At 35.0% G+C, this 20623-nt stretch overlaps 1 protein-coding gene across 1 annotated transcript in view; it reads left to right on the top strand.

Moving 5' to 3' along the window:
• LOC150100726 (zinc finger MYND domain-containing protein 10-like) overlaps window positions 1–20623 on the top strand; it is a 91392-nt gene that overhangs the window by 57624 nt on the left and 13145 nt on the right. The window contains exons 6-7 of the mRNA XM_090401871.1: window positions 2005–2191; window positions 14094–14183. Coding sequence (XP_090257997.1) covers window positions 2005–2191; window positions 14094–14183 — 277 coding nt within the window. The remainder of the gene's footprint in view (window positions 1–2004; window positions 2192–14093; window positions 14184–20623) is intronic.

Genomic DNA, 20623 nt, shown 5'->3' with positions numbered 1-20623 from the left:
AATGCCCCATTGACACCATATAACTGCAGAGTATCGAATAGCTTCTCTCTTGGCACCTTGTCATATGCCTTTTCCAAATCGGCAAAACTTAAATACAGATCTTTGTTATATTCCCATGCTTTCTCGACTATTTGTCGTAAAGTGAAGATCTGATCCTGACAGCCTCAATTTGGCCTGAATCCAGCTTGTTCTTCACCAAGCTTTTCTTCCACAATTCTTCTCAACCGTTTCTCAAGTATACTTGCATAGATCTTGCCAGGAACACTCAGTAGGGAAATACCTCTGTAATTCTCACATGCAGTTTTATTTCCCTTTTTATATATGGGTACTATGAGAGCTCTACTCCAATCATCAGGAATTCGTCCCTCTGTCCAGGCTTTCTGAACTATGCAGTGCAGCCACTGTAAGACTCTTATACCACCATACTTCAGCATTTCTGGTCGAATATCATCTACTCCTGCTACCTTTCCACATTTCAAGCCTTTGATGGCTTTTTCTACTTCAAGTATGGATATGTATGACTGCATGCCTGGTCAGTGTTTTTTACCACTGTGCTGTCATCACTGCTTGTTTCATTTAGCAGTTTTTCAAAGTAATTACTCCATACTTCAAGGATATCTTTTTCTCCCGTTTTCATATCATATACAGATATATATGTATATGCTTTAAATAAATATTTTAAAAAATATATATTCCATTAAAATTAAATAGAGTTTTATTCAATGATTTTCATATGTTTTGTTTGAAAATTACTTATTGTTCATATCAGGTTATCACATCTGGAACCATTTTTCTATTTTTTCATATGCACTGTATCCTTTTTTACGCAGTTTTTTCTGGAACCAATCTACCATGTAAATGGAGAATTGTGTGTGTATATATATATTTTTTTTCTTTAATTAGAATTATTGTTATAATACCAAGAAAAAAAAAAGAAACAATATAGATAATTTTATTGTAAAAAAAATTTCAACTCTTAACTGATCATGAAACTTACTTAGCATGACATCCCCCTTCCCCGTTAATCACAGTAAGCCATTATTGTGTATGCCTGTCTGCTGTTCTGATAATGCCAAGGATGTATGCTTTGGTGAAGGTGGAGCTTCATGTTGCTAATGTTCCCTTTCTCAATTTTCTTGATATTCTGATCAGCTTTCTCATTATCCTTCATGGATAACCATAAGATTTTCAGGAAACTAGTCAGAATGTGAGTTTAGGAAATAAATTTTTAATCTACTGTAGTGTTTTAGTCTACCGTAACCATGCTTTTTGTATTTGTTGGCCTTTAGATTTCAAGAATAGTATTTCAAGCCATTCTTGAAATCTAATCCCCACTCCCTTTTTACATCCTTAAGCAGATTTGCTTCTAAATTGCAGAGAATTTGCCACATAGATGCTTGAAACAATTTTTATCTTGGTGTAAGGTTTTCACAAACTGCTTCATAATGCCTGAATGACTTTTTTTTCAAGTCAGCCAAACTTTTGTGTTGAATTTTTTCAGAACCTGATATCTGAATCTTTGCGGGTTAGCTTTTATATTCAATGCTGACAATGCGCTATGCTGTACCATTCACATAAAAAAGCATGGAAACTGTATTTCCATGCTTTTTTATTTGAACAATTTGTTACTCTGGAGTAACCAGAATGTTTACTCATGGCATTGCCACAAAAGACTTTAAGTTGCCTCTATAAAGTAATCAGCTATGGTCTTCATATTTGGCATTAAGCAGAAATTTGATATTTTTATTACTCTTCTTCTTCTGTGATCTATATCACATATGAAAATGACTCACTTATGTAAAAGTAAAATATTACATTTTGCAAAATTAGATGCTATTTTTAGGACCAGCATGCTGCAGAAAATACTAGTACAAGAAAATATTTAAAGTAATAAAATTATTGTAAGCCTATATTATTTGAAATACTGTTACTCAGTATTTTTTTGGTAGTCAGACTGCAATTTCTTTTGCAAGTTTTTATTCATTTATTTATTATTTTTTACAGTTTGCCACCTAGTGTCACCCATCGTCTTCTTACTACACATGACACACCACTATTGTTTACCAATCTTATTGTGAATTCTCCTTGGCTCCAACAGTTACCTGATGGCAAGTACACCAAGTACATCAAAGGAAAATGGCAAAATGTTAATTCAGAAGAGAGAAATCAGATAACTAAAACTGAGGGCCAGGTAGTGTGTATATAATCTGTTTATTATTATTATTATTAAGAGAGACCTCTAGAAAGTCAGAGACTCACTGAGGGAGGCTACATATTACCCACACCAGCAGTCATACCTGTTCTTGAACTTGTTCATGCTACCTACACTCACAAATGGCAATCCATTCCAGTCATACACCACTCTATGAGAGAAAAATCGAGCTCTCATTCCCTTCTTGATGGCATTAATTCTCAGCTTCCAAGGATGTCCTCTTGTCCTTTCCCCACTCTCCATAAAATGAAAAATTCCATCTACAGATATCCTGTGTGACCTTTCAGAAGTTTGTAAGCTTCAACCATATCATTCCTCTTTCTCCTGTTGGCTAGTGTCTGCAGTCTACAAATTCTCAGTCTCTTCATAATCTGTATTCCACAATCCCAATATCATTTTTAACACTCTTTCCACTGTATCAGAATCACCACAGAAACCAGGAGCCCAACATGCACACAATAGTCTTATAAAGAGGCAAAATAATTTCCTTATCTTTACAAAGTTCGTTTCAGCATTGCAATTATCCTCTGAGTTGCATTTGCAATCTTTGCTATGTAACCCTTGAATGTCAAGGGCTTCCTATCTACTAAAACTCCAAGATCCCCAGCCTGATCAGTTTCTTCTAGTCCCATCAATATAATATGTCATTGGATATCTAAGCACACCAAAGTCAATGTCTTTACATTTACTAACATTGAAAATCTGGTGAGTTGCACTCACCTATGGTGAGTAGATTTTGACAACTGTCAAGTAGCTGCAGACTAGACAAAATAGAATATTTTTATTAAATATAATTAAAAAAAGAAATTTCTAAACAAAATCTTTTTTGCATGATATAAAGTGCTATTCAGTAACCAAGGTGAATGTAAAAAAATTATATTTACCAAAAAATCAATGTAATTTTTACTGTTCTTTCCATTCTTATTATTTACTGACTTCTCTTTCTTTAACACGTTCGTTGCCAATCACGCGATGCGAGTTCTCACCAAACGGCCGATCATGTGTTATCGCGTGGACGTCGCTAACTAAATAAAAAAATAAAAAAAATTTGGCCACCACACAAAATTTCAATTTTCAGCTTGGCAATGAAAGTGTTAAATGGTTCTCACACAATAGAAATGCTCCCAAACAATGATACAGCACTATTAATCAGTTTATGGAACTCCTATTATTGGGACATATCATTAAAAAATGGGAAGTAGGAGTGGGTCTTCGGTAAGTATATTTTTTCATGACGAGTAGGTTTGTGCATAACTGGTTGATACATTACATTACATCTCTCACTCGCATGCACAGCTCTTCTCATTCTGGGCACATAGTCTTACCAGGACTCTTAATAAATGCATTTCAATTAGCTTTCATTCATTATTGATATATCATTCTTCAAGTTCGTCCCTCCATGGCATTGCCCCAATCTGACAATATTCTACCACAAGTCAACACTTTATGATCATTCATGTCAATTTAGTGGGGGGGGGGGGGGGTCTACCAACAGTTATGCTTGAACCAAAGTACCAAAATCAATGTACTATGATGTACATAAAGGACCCAATTTACATTTATTATGTTTTAGAAGCAATATTTTTTACTAAAGTAAAACCATTAGTTTACTTTATTCCACCATCTTAAGTGATTGTTTTTATTAAAATTAAAATTACATTAAAATTATGCAACCATTACATTATATGTAATGGTTGCATAATTTCTTTTAATTAACATTAGCACAGACAATCTAGCAGATCTATGTAAATACAGCAATCCCTTGATTAATGCGCCCCCGATTAGTGCGTCATTTTTTTTTGATACCCAAATTTTATTAGTGCGCTTCTAAAATTCGATTAGTGTGCCTATATACATCTTAAAAATAAATGTTACAGATTTTAAAAATTTTCGATCTATACATTTTTTATGGCTAAACTATTTAAAAAATCACTCACCAGGATGAAATAATTTAGTTACTGATTTGAAACATTTTACAAAGTATTTTTTAATGGCATACTACACTATTTCCATGTACACTATTTTCCAAATTTACCACCAAAATTTATGTCGTCTGCTTTACATAGCATTTTCCTGATCATATCTCGTGCAATTACTGTAATTTTCCTTACTTTTTTATTTTAAATTATTTTCCTAACCTTTAATCATGAGTAAAAGAATTAGTGAGCAAAAAATATAAGTGTGAAAATGATTCGAAAAGTAATCTCATTGGAAGAAAAACTTGAAATAATAATTAAAAAAAAAAATAACAAGGCGAGTGCAGAGCAGAGATAGGACAAGAACACAAAAATGGGTGAATCAACTGCTGAATACAAAGAGAAAGGTAAGGCTGCTTCAAGTTCATCATGCATGCACTCAAAATCAAAGCATTATAATGATTGAATTAGAGAGACTTCTTTTTACATGGATCGAGGATTGTAACCAAAAACGGATCCCGCTAAACACTGGTCTTATTAAATCAAAAGCATTGTCTCTCTGTAACCTGGAAAGAAAGGGCTATCAATGATGGAAAAGAAGAAAAATTCCACGTTAGTGCTGGATGATTTGAGTGTTTCAAAAAGAGAAATAGCCTACATAATATTCTAATCACAGGAGAAGCTACAAGTGTAGATAAGGAGATATCCAGAGATTTTGAAGAAAATTGTGTAAGGAGTCTATTGTGATCAACAAATATTTATTGGCGATGAAACCGGCCTTTTTTTGGAAGCAAATGCCTTCCAAGCCTTTTCTAGCTAAATCAGAGAAATCTCAGCCTGGTTATAAAGTCGCAAAGTCAAATGAAATTATTGCTAGCAATATGCAAGCCATTTGGAAGCACATTCTTCCACATTGTGCAAAATTTTAGAGGCTTTTTAAATGAATCTAAGTTAATTAAATCTCATTCTGAGAAGTTGAGTGATTCTGACCTGCTAAATTTAGATGCACAGTGGGAAGATCCTGAAGAATATGAAGAAAATTTAATCACTGACAAGCCCAAAGAGGTTTCACAGAAACAATTTGAAAATAGCTTTTGTACAATCGAAGTTTTTAAGCAGCAATGCATAGAGACTTACCCTGGTGAAGAGAGAACCAGTAAAATTTGCAGAAGAGGCAATAGGGCCATACTGTCAGTTATATGAAAAAAAAAAAAAAAAAAAAACAGAATGCCCGCCAAACTACGTTAGCTCAATTCTTTGTTAAGAAGCAGAATAATAAATTTATATTCTGAATATGTTTTATTGTCATGCTTTCAGCTTCATGGTTTTCCTTTAACTAGGCTTTGAGATCTATCCTAATTCTTTTATAAAAAAAAATTAAGGGTCAAAAAAGAAATCTGAGGAACGAATTATACATTTTTCCATAGGTTATTATATTCGATTAGTGCGTTTTCGATTAATGCACCTGTTTTAAAGAACGCATTAGGCACGCTAATCGAGGAATTGCTGTATAAGAAAAGAAATTTGAAATAAGAAATAACAAATTTTACTTTAATTTACTTTTAGGTCCCAGAAGAGAAACAAATGGATAAACTATTTTGAAAATTATCAAAAGTGGCAAAATGAAAGTAGAATATAACATTATAATTTGTTATATTTTACTCCTCTTATGTTCATTAAATAGTTTCCTCTTAGGAAAAACAAAGAAAGAGAACTAGATATATACTACTAGCTACAGGAGAGCTTAAGGTTGAATTAATTACAGAAACAAAGAAGAAATTAAAAGGAGCCATGGAAAAAAGCTTTGATATAAGATAGTGCCTGGAGAGACAAATGCATTATGATTTTGGTGTATAAATCTACTTCAAAACAGATAAATTACTACAAATGTTGGAGTGAAAGAATAACAGAAATTAGATTAAAAATAAATAGAGGCAAAATAACAATAACCATATTATATGTTCCAGAAGAAGGGAAAAAAAAGTGATGACAGTATAGAATTCTATGAAGAATAACAATATATATAATAAGATAAAGCAGAATAAAACAACAGAATGACAATAACCACAGTAATAAACTTTAATGAAAGTACAAATATTTCATACTGAAAATAACAGTACACCATCAGTATGTAGAAACAACAAGCAATTCAAAGAACAGGAATACAAGGTACATACAACAATCGGTTTATCAATTTAAAATCATTGCTGCATGCTAGAAATTAATATTAATATTAATTATTATTATTATTTGTCACCTCCAGGGAGTCCAAAGACTCATCGAGGGAGGGCATCCACTCTACAACTCTGCTTCCACCACTCACAATTCACCAACTGACCACAACTACACCAACGCCATCTACCGCCAACCACCACTGGTATTTCCACAGACAATCACAAACATCCATGCCCACAGCGGGATTCGAACCCGCAGCCTCTTGACTGGAGAGCGGACACACTAACCACTCGGCCAACATAAATAACATTAAAACTATTTTAGGTGTTTACATAAAATGAGAATCTCCCAAACATTTGGAAGAGAGAAAGACAATCACATCATTCTGATTCAGACTAGGCCAATATAAAAGGGCTTCTAACTTTCTTTGAAAAGACATTCATATTTAAAACTGTTTCTATGGAGAAAACGAGCTTCATCCCACAGGATATTGTGTTTGTGTCAATACTGCACTGTGGCAGACCAGACTTTTGAGGTTTCACATAATCAATGTAGTATTGTTGTTCATTATTTATTTATTTATTTATTTCAGCGGAACACTCTGTCTGCCTCAAGTATGTCAAATTATATTCACAAGGGATCTAGTATACACCAGCTAAAGATATAGGTGACAATTTGTCTTTTGTAGATGGTAATATATGAGAAATTTTGTTGATAGGAAAACATGTAGGATTAAGGTGATTCTTCAGAATACTACCTATAAGTTCAGAGATACCAGAAATATGCAATCAATTATTTGTTGGATTTTATCCATTGAAAATAGTATATGTGTGTGTGTGTGTGTGTGTGGAGGAATATCAGTTTATTGTCACCAAGTGTTAGGATCCACAGATGGAAGGCAGTACACTCTGTTGTTGAGACTGTACTGGAGGAAGTAGAAGAGATAACAGATCTTGAGGTGATAATCAACGGGGAACTGAAGTTCAAGAAACACTACAAAGATACTTAAGCAATCTAGAAGAATGCTGCAGTCATGGAATTAAGCAGCAGAGATAGTTGTGTTAGTGTTGGTTCTATTGTATAGAACCAAACTACATCTGCACTGCACTGCTGTGTGCAGATCTGGTTCCTGAATTTCAAGAGATTGAAGAAACTTTTGGAATATGTAGAATGGGGGGGGGTAATGATAAGGGTTTATTTCTCAAATTTGTACAAGGCATGAAAAACTAGTTGTTTTTTTGCATGGAATGGTGGGTGTATGGAATGTATTTGCCTCAGGCATGCTGATAGTAAATGATTTTACAGAATGGGTGCAATAAATTTAGTGCACCTGGACCAGACTTCACAACAAGTCTCTTGACTACATGAAGATCATATGATAATAATAAACCCTTTACATGTTCAGTTTCCTGAACTGAGTTCCCAATTTATATAATCCTTAGTCAGCAATTTCATTACTGCACTATGAGCATCATCAACCTTTTGCAGATGGATGGATGATATAAAACAAAAGCATCTAAGATCAGAACCACAGGAAAGATAGTCAGTGTATTGCTGAGGTATGACAGTGATGAAATGAGGCAGAGAGCAAAGATTGTGAATGATATGTTAGCGGACATGTATGAGGAGAAAAGAGTGTTGTGTTTGTTAATGTGTGGAATGAATCTGATGGACGAATTGAACTGTATAAGAGAGAGAGGGACTGTATTTTAATGGTTTTGGTGAGTCATTTGGAGAGACTGTTTTAATTCTCTGATCTTACTTGATCAGAGAATGAATCTGATCAAGTAAGAAGCAATGTGAAAGAGCAGGAGAGTAAGAAAGGAGAGTTGGAGTGGTGGTTATGAATGAAGAAGTGGGTAGCATGAGTATAGAGAATTAAAGAACAAGTGTGCAAGACAAACAGGGAAATGGGAAGGCTTAGGGTGGACAGGGGAACACAGCGTGAAAAAGATTGATGCTCCAAGAAAATGTGAATGTGTGTATGGACAAAAAGGGAAGGGGATGACCTGGGATCAGGGAAAAATAGATGGATTTGAAGAAGGTTCTAAGATGAATAAGGAGAAGAAGAAATGGCTTGAGTTAAGTATGTATGGAGGAGTCACATCTAATAAGTGATATCAGTGAAACTTGCTATAAATCCAGGAATGAGTTGTTATGTTTGTATACAAACAAACATGAAGTGTAAAAAAAAACAAGGCAAATGAAATGGTTGCATTAATTGAGTTTGTTCACCTAAGAATTTGTGGAATAAGGGAGACATGGTTGGATGAGGATGACATCCTGACAGGGATAGAGATGGAGGGGTATGCTGTGTTTCGTGAAGATAGGAACAGTAAAAAGGGAGGGGGGAGTGCTATTGATGATAGAGAAAAAGTTATGTCCATACAAGGTAGAGATGCAAGAGGGAAATAGTGTCAGTAGTTTTAATGCAGTATGGTCTAAGATAGAGGTGAATAGAATGAAATACTTAGTTGATGTTGTTATAGACCTGGTAATGTAGATGGTAGTGACAATGAAACATATAATCAAATTTGCCAAGCAAATAAGAAATGGGTAATCATTATGGGTATTTTAATTATGACAGTATAGACTGGGATGATGAGATAGCAACTGGAAGTAAAGAAAATGAGTTTCTTGAGTTTCTAAGGGACAACTACCTCAGAGAGTATGTAAGTATATAACAGAGGGCACACGAGGATTCAGGGTCTTGGATTTGATTATCTCATCAGAGGATGTTATTATAAATGAAGTGTAAATCACTCACCAGTTGGTGAGAGTGACCATGAAGTGATAACTTGGGTGGTTCCTAGAAGTGTGTATGGACCTCTGCAAGGAAAGGGTATATGTGGAACTACAAGGTTGGTGATTATGAGAAGCTCAGGAGTCAGCTTGCAGGTGTAGAATAGAAAGAGGAGTTGGCTGGAAAGGAGATCAATTCATCTTGGGGATATTCGGATATTCAAAAACTGTCTAGTAGAAGCAATGTCTAAATGTGCAGAAGATTAAATACGGTAGGTGTGAAATGGATGAATGAAGAGATTAAACATGCAATACAGAGGAAAAAAGCATTATGGAGGCATCATAAGAGGAGTAGTAATAATCAATTCCATTAGCTAATGAAGTCAAAATGAATCCTAGAGAGTTGTTTCGATATGTAGCTAGCAAAAAAAAAAAAAAAAAGAATGATTATGGGAGAGGTGCCCAAGGAGTAGATGGAGGGTAAGATTCCAGTCTGCTATCCCCATTACATAAGGGGATAGCAGACTGGAAATGTCAAGCTATAGACCAGTTTGTATTTCATCAGTAATTTTTTAAGATATTGAAAAACTTAGGAATCATTTACAGCATTGGGAAGATGAGGGTAACATTATCTGTGAGAGTCAGCATGGATTTGTTAAGGGGTGTTTTTGTTTTAGTAATCTCACTGCATTTTATCATAAACTGACAAGAGCAGTTGATGAGAGAAAAGCATATTCTGCCTTTTTTTATATATATATATATATATTTAATATTTTGATTGTAAAAAGGTATTTGACAGGGTACTACATGACAAGCTGATATTTAAGTTGCAGCACATGAGTTTAGATGTTAAGTGAGTGAACTGGATTCGGGATTAGCTATCTGATAGGTATCAGAGAGTATGAGGGAGCTATATGAAGGTTAGAAATGTGGTTCAACAGGATTCCATACTGGGATCTGTATTGTTTAAACTTGATATTAATGACATCATCAATAGATTGCAGGGCAATATTCAGTTGTTTGCAGATAATGAGAAGCTGGGAAGGGTTTTTAGTAATAGTGCAGATTGGTAGCCTGGCAAGAGGATTTGAATAAACTGGACAGGTGGGCAAATGAAGGTATCAGTTTAATTCAGCTAAATGTATAGTCTAGAAGTTTGGAATACATTGATGGGAGGTGCTGCATACTTTGTTGGAGGAAGTTTACTGGAGGGAATATATTGCAAAGATGGTGAAGGTAATCCAAAGGATTGCTGTAATACTGACAAGAATAAAAAGAATAAAAGAGTTGTCATTCCATTGTATAAAGCCCTAATTAGAACACACCTAGACTATTGTGCTCAAATTTAGACCCCAGGATTTAAAGGGGGTTATAAATTAACTGTGGAACGAGTGCAGAGGCAGATAACAAAGATGATATGAGGACTGTATACAGTGTTAGTTATGAGGATAAGCTGAGGGAATGAGGACTACAGAGTTTGGTAGATAGAAGAAGGAGAGGTGATATGATTGAGACTTTTAAACTATTGAGAGGTAGTTACAGGGTTGACATTCTGGTGCTCTTTGTTTGTTGGAACAGGGAGAAGGAGAGGACAAGGGGCCATCCCTGGAAGTTACGAAAGGAAGATGTGAGCAAGAGGATAAGGAGTCGTTTCTTTGCCTGGAGGATGGTTGAACTGTAAACTGTGATGCTATTTCTTCTTACTATTTATAAAGCCTGCTTAGTTACTGCGCCTTTGAAATACCGTTATTCTAATTAGCAGTGTGGGCTTTCTCTCTCGTAACCTTTCTTGCTTATACTATTGCGTACTATGTTTATCTACCTTTCGCACTACGAGTCTTATGCCTATGGATACTAGAAAATTGATTTTATTGAGACTGTGCCACTAATATCTTTTAACTGGCATAAAACTCAGTAATACAGCCGGTTGATTTCTCTCTCTCCTTCTCTAACACAAATTCCTTCAGTAAAACTTTACACAAACAGTCGTGGTCTATTTGCACTTAACTATACGCTTCGGCTATCTCACTTGGTTTCCCGCTCACAAGTCCGATATTTTTTTTAGGAACAGTGCATTGTAAAATAAACAATCAGGCAGCACTCTATAGACATATAATTAAAACACATTTATTTACATTTAAAATAAAGTACATTAAATAAGCGATTGGGAGGTTACTCTCTCTCTCTCTCTCTCTCTCTCTACCTATCCTTTTGGTATAAAGAAACAAACTTTCTCTTTTCAATATTAAATGACCAAACAATATGTTTACTCTGTTACTTCTCTGCTTAAGAAAACCAAATTTGCTGAGACTAATTTACTCATAAAGAGATTAACTAGCTATGGCAAGTTATCTTACAATTTATATTCCAGTTAACAACAAATCAGAGGACTCTCTTATAGATATTTCTTATTACTATTTCTTATCAGTCCGTCTATGACATATCTCCTAGATTACAAAAAGAATGTACATTAGAGGTTGGAACACACTTATGGAGGCTCTTTGTCATGACACCTTCCAAAGGTCCTGCATCAAAGTCTCTGTGATTTTTCTTTCACCTCAGGCCTTGCTTCAGGGGGATTTTCATTGGAGTATTAGCGGTCTTGGACTGCAATCTTCCCGGTACTCAAAAGCTCAGGCAAAAAGTTTCAGCATAGCTTGAAGATTGTTCTGTGGCTTTTGGTTTCAGTTGACTTCCCAATTTTTTTTCCTCTGGCGTGGGTTTGCTGTAAAGTCTGTTTCTCTGGGTCAGTATGCTTCTGGTTCTCTTCGGTAACAGCGCTTCCCTCTCCTGCTTCGGTAACTGGACCTCACCTCTGCTCTCTCTCGGCAGCTGGATCTTGCCTCCTCTCTGTCAGCAACTGGACCTTGCCTCCTCTCGACTGCCCTCGATGTTCGGCTCAGTCCTCTTTTATTTTCGCCTTCTCGGGACCTTGCACCAAGGGTTGTAAACCCCAAAGAAATCAGCAGTTCTCCTTGATCCTTTTGTTAAGGCCGGCCCGTACTTTCTTCTCCTGCATGTGCTCATTTTTCTTTGTCTTGTCAGGCAGCGGAAACTTCTCTGAAGCTAGTGAATCTCTTTGATACTAGCTTTGAAGGTATTCATGAGCAGAGCTTACAAACAACTTTCTCACACTCTTAATCATAAACAACTTTCTTGTGCTCTTATACATAGCTATTATACATTATACAAAGTTCTGATGGCAAGGCATTGCCTTTGTTTTTGACATTCTAGAAACTTTAGTTAAAACGGTAAATACAATCAATTCCATAGGGTTATTTACATTAATATTTAACATAAAATACATAGAGACAGACAAGGTTATTTTTGTAACAGTTCTCATGAGACTTGACCTCTGTAAAAATCGATTTAAAGCGCATTGGTATTTTTAAGCTACATCGAGTTTTACAGAACCATGGAATGCATTGCCTGACAGAGTGGTGATAGCAAAACAGTCAGTGGGCTCAAGGAGTGGTGTGATAGACTTTGTGTTTTCTGGTGTGGGCCTCCCACGATGAGTTTTGTGACTCAATGGAGGCCTGAATCATAATAATAATAATTATTATGGAAGGATGACATTGAACGGTATAAGAACAACTGCTGCAGAAGATATGGTTGAGATATTTAATGAGCAGTTCCTAAAAATCTTTCATTCTTGTGAATGTGACATCATGAAGAGTTTGAGAGCAGTTGATGATGAGGAGGAGAGACTGACTAACCTAAGTGAACAAGAGGTATATGGGGAATTGAGCAAACTTGATGTTAATAAAGCTCTAGTGGTGTGCCTGATGGGGTCTGTTTTAGGGCCATTGCTGTTTAACCTATATATTAATGATATTGGAGAAAATTTGGATGGGGATATTCAGTTGATTGTAGATGATGCAAAGTTGGGACAAATTATGAGGAGTAGAGCAGGTGTGGTCTTACAAGAAGACTTGAATGGATTGAGTGAATGGGCACGAGAGTGGGGATGCCAGTTCAGTGTTGCAAAACATAAGGTTTTAAATTTGGGAAACAAAGATGGGATGTAGAATTCACGCTTGGTGGGGATATATTGTTGGAGGTGGAGGAAATAAGATATCTTGGAGTGATCTTGAGGATAAATTTCCAAAATTGTCCTTCACATCATTCCCAACACGAATTCTGGGAATGATGTGAAGGACACTGATTTGTAGAGAGGAGATTCTTGTTCAATTGTATAACGCTCTGATTAGGCCACACATGTACTGCTGTTCACAGATTTGGTCACTGGTTTTCAAAAGGATGAAGAGATGTTGGAAAGGTCAGACGCAATTGTCTAAGGTAGTTTTTAATCTCTGGAATGTTGAATATGAGGAAATGTTGAGATGATGCAATTTAGAGTCTAGCAGATAGGAGGAAGAGAGGTGATATGATTGAGACGTACAAGTTGGTTTGGAGTTGTTATAGGATCAATTGAAGAGGTTTTCCATAAAATGGTGGGAGATCAGGGGAGAACTAGAAAACATCCCTGGAAGTTGTATAAGGTGGGTGTGAACAAGGGAATGAGAAAAGATTTTTTGCATGCAGAGTTGTAATGACTGGAATGTTTTCCTGAGAGTGTGTCTTCAGAAGTTTTGAGGCATGGTATGATGAGCTGTGTGTATGCATGACAAAGGGACCTCCTAGATGTTTTTGACTAACTTAATAATAACAACAATAATAATTGTAATATAATCTGATAAGCAATTTATGTGCTTTTCGTAGCTGTGACATGACAAATATGCTAATTTTCAGATATTGTTTGCAATAACCATATGAATTAAGTATGTTCACATTAAATATTTCTTATAATACTCACCTGAGAAATTTATTTTTACTTTTTATTTTTAATGTAAAGAATTATATTGCATTGAATAAAATATAGTTCCTGAGTATTTTAGTGCTCATATTTAGTTCAACAGTAAATATCAATACCATTCATTTCTAATAACTAACTGGCAGTTTTCTTACTTAGTTCAAAAAGCAGATCAGTTAATTGAGAAATTACTGTATTTGAATTACTGTTCAATAATGTTTATTATTTTTAGATATGGCTAGGTCTTTTTTATCTTTTAATGGATTCTGAATGCCAGAAAAAATATAGCATGAATGATTATAAGAAAAATCAAATATTAAAGGTATGTTTATCAGAATATTTTTATTGCTTTTATTCTGGTATTTGCATATAATTGAGACATTTTTGAATAGCTTGCACTTTTAATCACTTTAATGGTCATAAATTCTTTATACAAGTTGTGCAGTCCTGAAGTTACTTCAGACACAAACTTTGTTTCCTTACACTTGGAAAAAGGATTGAACCAAGAATATAATTACTTGGCATCTTTAATTTAAAGTATAACCAAGTGGAAAAACTTCCAACATCTATCTCTAATCTGGAGTATTCTAGTAATAAGGTATGACACCTTTTGGCTACTTGTATATGAAAATGTGACCTCATTACTTCAACAATGGTATCACTTCAGGCACCCACTGAAGAGACCTCAATAAAATTTGAAACTATTTTGGGTAGTGACCCTTCCCATAATGCATAGCATTGTACATGTACATACATGCCTGTAAGAATATGTGCTTTGCATTATGGGATGCTAAGGCAAGTGATGTGAAGTCATTAGCCTCTATATATATGAGTTGCCCAGTCATGAAGTTACTTCAGGTGTAAACTTTGTTTGCTTACACTTGGATAAAGGATTGAACCAAGAATATAATTTCTTGGCATCTTTAATTTAAAATATAGCTCTTTCTGATAGTTTAATATTATCTGAAAAATACAGCCTGATCAGATTATAATGTAATGAAGAAGAAACTGTGTGTGCTGAGTTGCTTGCTTGCTTCCTCTGAACCCATCTGAAGTCTTAATTTTCAGCTGATTTTGACTCAATTTGGAATATTATTGTTTCTTGTGAGTTGCTAAAGGTCAACTCAAAAATTTGAGCCTAATCTAATCTGAAAAATGTAAAGGCAGTTAGGAGAGGAAATTTATTTTATAGGCAATCTTATAAGTTGCATTGTTTAAGCGATTTAAACCAGATTTAGTATATATATGTAGAAAGTATTTTACCTTGGGTATAGTAAATGTTAAAGATACCAAGCTATTTTAAACCTGGTTTTACTCCATTTCCCAAGTAAGCAAACAGACAAACAAGTCAAGTTGCAAGTCTAGCTGATCCTACAGGTAGTGCAAGACCAAGGCAACTTATGGTAAAAGTAGAATAAGCTCTGATCACTAATCTTAATATTTACCCTTAATGCAAAGCACATCTCCTAGAGGAGATGTATGATGTTTTGTATTAAAGGCAAGGAGCCACTACCCAGACCGGTTTCGACCTTTATTGAGGTATATTTAAGTAAAGACCTCTCTAAAAATTAGGATGATCCCTAGACCACTCCATAGCCGAAAGACCGTCCAACTCAGCGTTGTTCAACTCAGTGACAGACTTACTCCGTCACCGAGAAGAACTTCTCAGCATTGGCTCTACCCAGTGGCAGGCTCACCCCACCACCAGCCAGGGCCATAATCTCAGCAGTGGCCCTACTCAGAGATAGGCAAAAAACTATCCCCAAGCAGAGCCTCTCAAAGCCAGCCCACACCAGTTCCGACCCCTATAGAGGTCTCATCAGTGGGAGTCAGGCTAGAAATACCAAGATTTTAGTAATACAGAGCTTATAAGTATTATACCAGAACAAGTTACCATAAGGTGTTTTAACCTTATTAAATAAAAATCTCAGGAGGAGATATAAATGTAGAAAGTATTTTACCTTGGTTATAGTAAATGTTAAAGATACTAAGCTATTTTAAACCTGGTTTTACTCCATTTCCCAAGTAAGCAAACAGACAAACAAGTCAAGTTTGCGCCTGCAAGTGTTGATGTGCTTTGCATTAAGGGTAAATATTAAGATTAGTGATCAGAGCTTATTCTACTTTTACCATGAGTTACCTTGGTCTTGCACTACCTGTAGGATCAGCTAGACTTGCAACACTTACAGGCGCAAACTTGACTTGTTTGTCTGTTTGCTTACTTGGGAAATGGAGTAAAACCAGGTTTAAAATAGCTTGGTATCTTTATGTTTATAATTATTAACCGACTTAAACACTGAGAAAAAATATATAAGAGATTTAATAAGGTTTCACTACTAGTTTCATTGGAAATGCCGACTTCATCAGGTGAATACAGTACCAGGGAGTAAACAACATCATAAAATATATTGTACTTTAAACAAACACAGAGTTTAGAACAAGTAGTAGTTGTGTTTGAAATGTTGAAATGGAATCCAATCATTAGTTCTGACATGAATATATATATATATATTCTCATGTTGTTTTCCATATTTCCATACAATTGGAGCAAAATTCAGGATAGGTTGTCAGGGGAGAGAGTGAGAGAGAGGAAATTAAAACGCTATGGGCATTTTAATTTTGCATCATTTAACCAGTTTCATCAATTTATTATTTGACTGCTTTTTTACTGTTTCATCTAAACAGTCATGTAGCTTGTAATATAATGAAATATATCTCATAAAAAATTACCTATAAAAAAAAGTGAGCCAAATACCGAAGAAGCAGGAGGTTGGCTACAATTTAAAAGGTTGCTACTTGGCTGAATTTTTATTTTAATTATTGACATTGCAAATGTCTTTCTGAAATTCAAGAAATAATATGACAGGAACAAAAACAATAATAATGCCAGTAATAACTAGTAAAACTAATAAAAATAATGCCAGCCAAATAGCTTCTAAATTATTATTGTTGTTATCCATGAAGTCCTAAGACTCATCACAGAAGGCCCACACTAATTCATGTTATACTCACTATCTTCAGTTACTCCTTCATCACTCTCCATGCAAAAAATATAATCCTTGCTACCCATATCCTTACCCCATCTCACATTCCCCCCCCCCTCTCTCCTCAATTTCCAAGAGTGCCCTCATTGTTTTCTCCCTTCCTGTCATGTAGTGAAAAATTTCTTCTGAATCTTTCTCCATAGTAACTCATATATTTCTATCATATCGTCTCTTTTCCATCTATCAAGCAAACATTCTAATCCACAAGTCTTCTGCCTATCTTTATACAAAATAAAGCATCTTACAGATCTGTCACCTCCCTCTGGATTCTCCCTATACACTTCCTCATCCCTATGAATTCATTGGATCAGGCAGCCAAATTTGAGAACTACATTTTTGTAAATTTCTGGATCAAGATCTTATAAAGAAGGAAAATAACTTCCTTATCCTTACTGTTTTTTTTTTTTATTTATTTTTTTGTTATTTATATGTTGAAGTGGTTAATAAAGATAATGGAGAGATCCTGCAGAATGATTTATACAGACTAATAGTCTGGACAGAGAATGATGGTTAAAAATCTCCTGCAGGATGATTTAAACAGACCAATAGTTTTGGGAGGGGGGGAATAATGGTTGCTAGTTTTCACTGTTGTAAATTGTGAGGTTTTGTACTTTGGACTGAAAAAAATTACAAAACTGTGTTTTACATCAATGAGACCAGAGACCTGGGAGTAGGAGTTGAAGTTCAGAAGACATATTGCCAAAATGAACAAACTTGGGCAAAGCAAAGGATTAGGTGGATGCTGAAAAACATTGAGAAGTGGGAAAAAAAATTATTATCCCTCTTTCTAAAGTTTTGATATAACTACAGCTGTTCTACTATGGTTACCTTGGGATGAGAAAGTGTTTTGATTATCCAGAGACAGTTGACCATAATGAAGGCTTATGGAGAGTTCTAAAATTTGGTCAATAGACAAAATAAAAGGAGATATATGAGCTACTAAGGAGATTTATGAGATAGATGGAAAAATTTTTCAGCACATGATGGGGGATGGAGAATAAAGGTATGATTATCCATAGAAGTTGTGTAAGAATGTGGTTAACAGGGATTTGAGAACTAGATTTTTTGTTGTTGTTTTGTTTTTCTTGAAGAATGGTAAATGGGTGGGATGCCAGATGGTTGTAAGTGCTTTTTGAGTCCATGGGTTTAAGGAGAGGCATGATAGACATTGCAAACAGTTATGAGTGTAGATGAATGATTTTGCTCACAATTTAATTCAATTTAAATTATTCTACAGTGGCTTTACATCATTTTTATTTACTACTACTACACTGTCCAGTTTGGTATCATCAGCAAACAACTGTATATGCTTCCTCAAATTATACTTGTATAATTATACTCAAATTATATATTTAATACACAAATTAAATAACAATGGTTTGTTAATATAATACAGCTAACTACAAGACTCAACCTCATCGACACCCTTGTTAACTGAGTCTTAGTGTATGGAAGTGAGAGTTGGACATCACTAAAAGAAGATGTAGAATAATTCAATTTAAATTATTCTACAGTGGCTTTACATCGTTTTTATTTACTACTACTACACTGTCCAGTTTGGTATCATCAGCAAACAACTGTATATGCTTCCTCAAATTATACTTGTATAATTATACTCAAATTATATATTTAATACACAAATTAAATAACAATGGTTTGAGCACAGTGCCCTGTGACATACTGTTGGTCACCTATATATAAAGAAATACATACACATATGTTATATAATGTGTAGATATTTTAAAGCAATGAAATTACAGCCACTTGGAAGGACAATAAAATACAGCTAACTACAAGACTCAACCTCATCGACACCCTTGTTAACTGAGTCTTAGTGTATGGAAGTGAGAGTTGGACATCACTAAAAGAAGATGAGAAAAGACTATTGGCCTTCAAGGTGAAGCGCTACCTGGAGAGACTATGTCAGAACTGTCACCTTTATGGTGCCCCAGCGGTCTACATAGACCATGGGTGAAGAAGAAGACTTAAAATGTCACTTGCCTTTTAAAGTCTTCATTGTTCTATACCTGGGTTAATTTGTATTGTTAAATTTCTTAACATTCTTTTCAATAAAACAAATATTATAATTATTTTATTATTATTATTTTTTTCATCATTGAAGGTTTTTAACCAGTGGTCATGTGATGCAATGTACATGCAACAACAGATCACTGATTTCATAATCAAATTGGAGAAAAAATTAGTGTGGAAATTCATCAAAAATTATTCATATATATATTGAATAGTTTGAAAGAATTATTATTTTGAAGAAATATATATACATACACATTCAGGGCTTTAAAATTTTTACACTGGCTAGCATTTGCCAGTCAGGCAAATATCTCACTAGTCAGATGTTAGCTTAAGTATAGTACCATGGTCACTTAATATGCATAGATTTGGTTCGAAAGCAAGTATGATGACATAGTTTGCATGGGTTGAGGGATTGAAGTGGCAGATGTAACAGGTAATATGCATGAAAATGTGTGTAACAGAGCAGCAGAAAATAGGAATGTGTGTGTGAGAGAGAGAGAGAGAGAGAGAGAGAGAGAGTAATAGTAGCATGACTGATGGGAAGAATGAAGAGTTGGCTGTAATGAGGGAGATAATGTTTATGGAGTCCTTCACAAGGTGAAGTGTGAGCTAGAGTGAATGCAGAAAAATCTAGCAAGTACAGCTGAGAGCAAAAAGAAGGAAGTGGTGTGAAGAAAATGAAAGGAATGCTCAACGAAGCGAGAAAGGAAATGTTGAGTCTTATACAGTGATTCCATGATGAGGTGTGCCTGACTAGAAAGTGATGAAATTGTGCTTTCATTAACAATGTTAATGATATTAACAAAGATTAATGATATTAGCAAGGCTATTAGAAGGCAGAAGGGCAAGTGAAAGAGTTCATTATTTTGAGAGGAATGAATTATTTGAAAGGAGAAAAGTATAGTATGAGGGAGGACATGAAAGGGTTGCTGAAAGTAGTAGAAGAGAAGAGTGAGAGTTAAGATAGTGAGTCTATTGCTACAATATGACAGAAATGAGTTGAGAAAGAGGGGCATGATAGTGAATGAGTCAAAGTGTAGGTTATTTAGGAGTAATGATGAGAAGTTTGTGGATGTGTAGCATGAGTTTGATGCATGGAAAGGAATTATTTAAAGCATATGGTTTGCACTGGAATGGATTTGGTGTTCATGGTCTTGAAAAAGTGTTGTTGATTGAAACGAGATTGGAGGTGCAAAATCAGAGAAACTAGAACTATTGGTAGGGAAGCTATTAAATGAGTCAACATATACCTGTGATGCAAGTGAGTGTGAGAATGTACAAAGTATGCCTGAGTTAGTACCACTAGTGACAATCTAGAATGGGATAGTTATTATAAAGCATAAGGATAACTGTGGACCTTGAAGCTATTGCACTTTATGTACACTAATACCAGGAACATTTGGAACAAGGAAGAGTTTATGGTATTGGTTAGTTCCTCTTAGCCAAATGTTATTGGCACTAGTGAGACATAGTTGACAGAAGATAAGTAGATAGTGAGATAGAATCTGAAGGGTATAGTATTTTCAGGAATGATAGAGAGAAAAGAATGAGGGGGAGAGGAGGTTATTGTTGATGACAGCTGATGAACTGTAGCCAAAAATAAAAGAAGTAGAAATATGAACTGTTAAAAAGAAAGATCAAAATAAAATACTGACAACAGAAATGAGATTTTTGAAAACAATTA

This window comes from Typopeltis vanoorti, chromosome 12 (genome assembly GCF_054136105.1).
Source record: "Typopeltis vanoorti isolate ZY-2024b chromosome 12, IOZ_Tvanoo_1.0, whole genome shotgun sequence".
NCBI classification, from domain to species: domain Eukaryota; kingdom Metazoa; phylum Arthropoda; class Arachnida; order Uropygi; family Thelyphonidae; genus Typopeltis; species Typopeltis vanoorti.
Note: the sequence above shows the minus strand (reverse complement) of the source record. Positions and strands in the feature narration are given on the sequence as shown.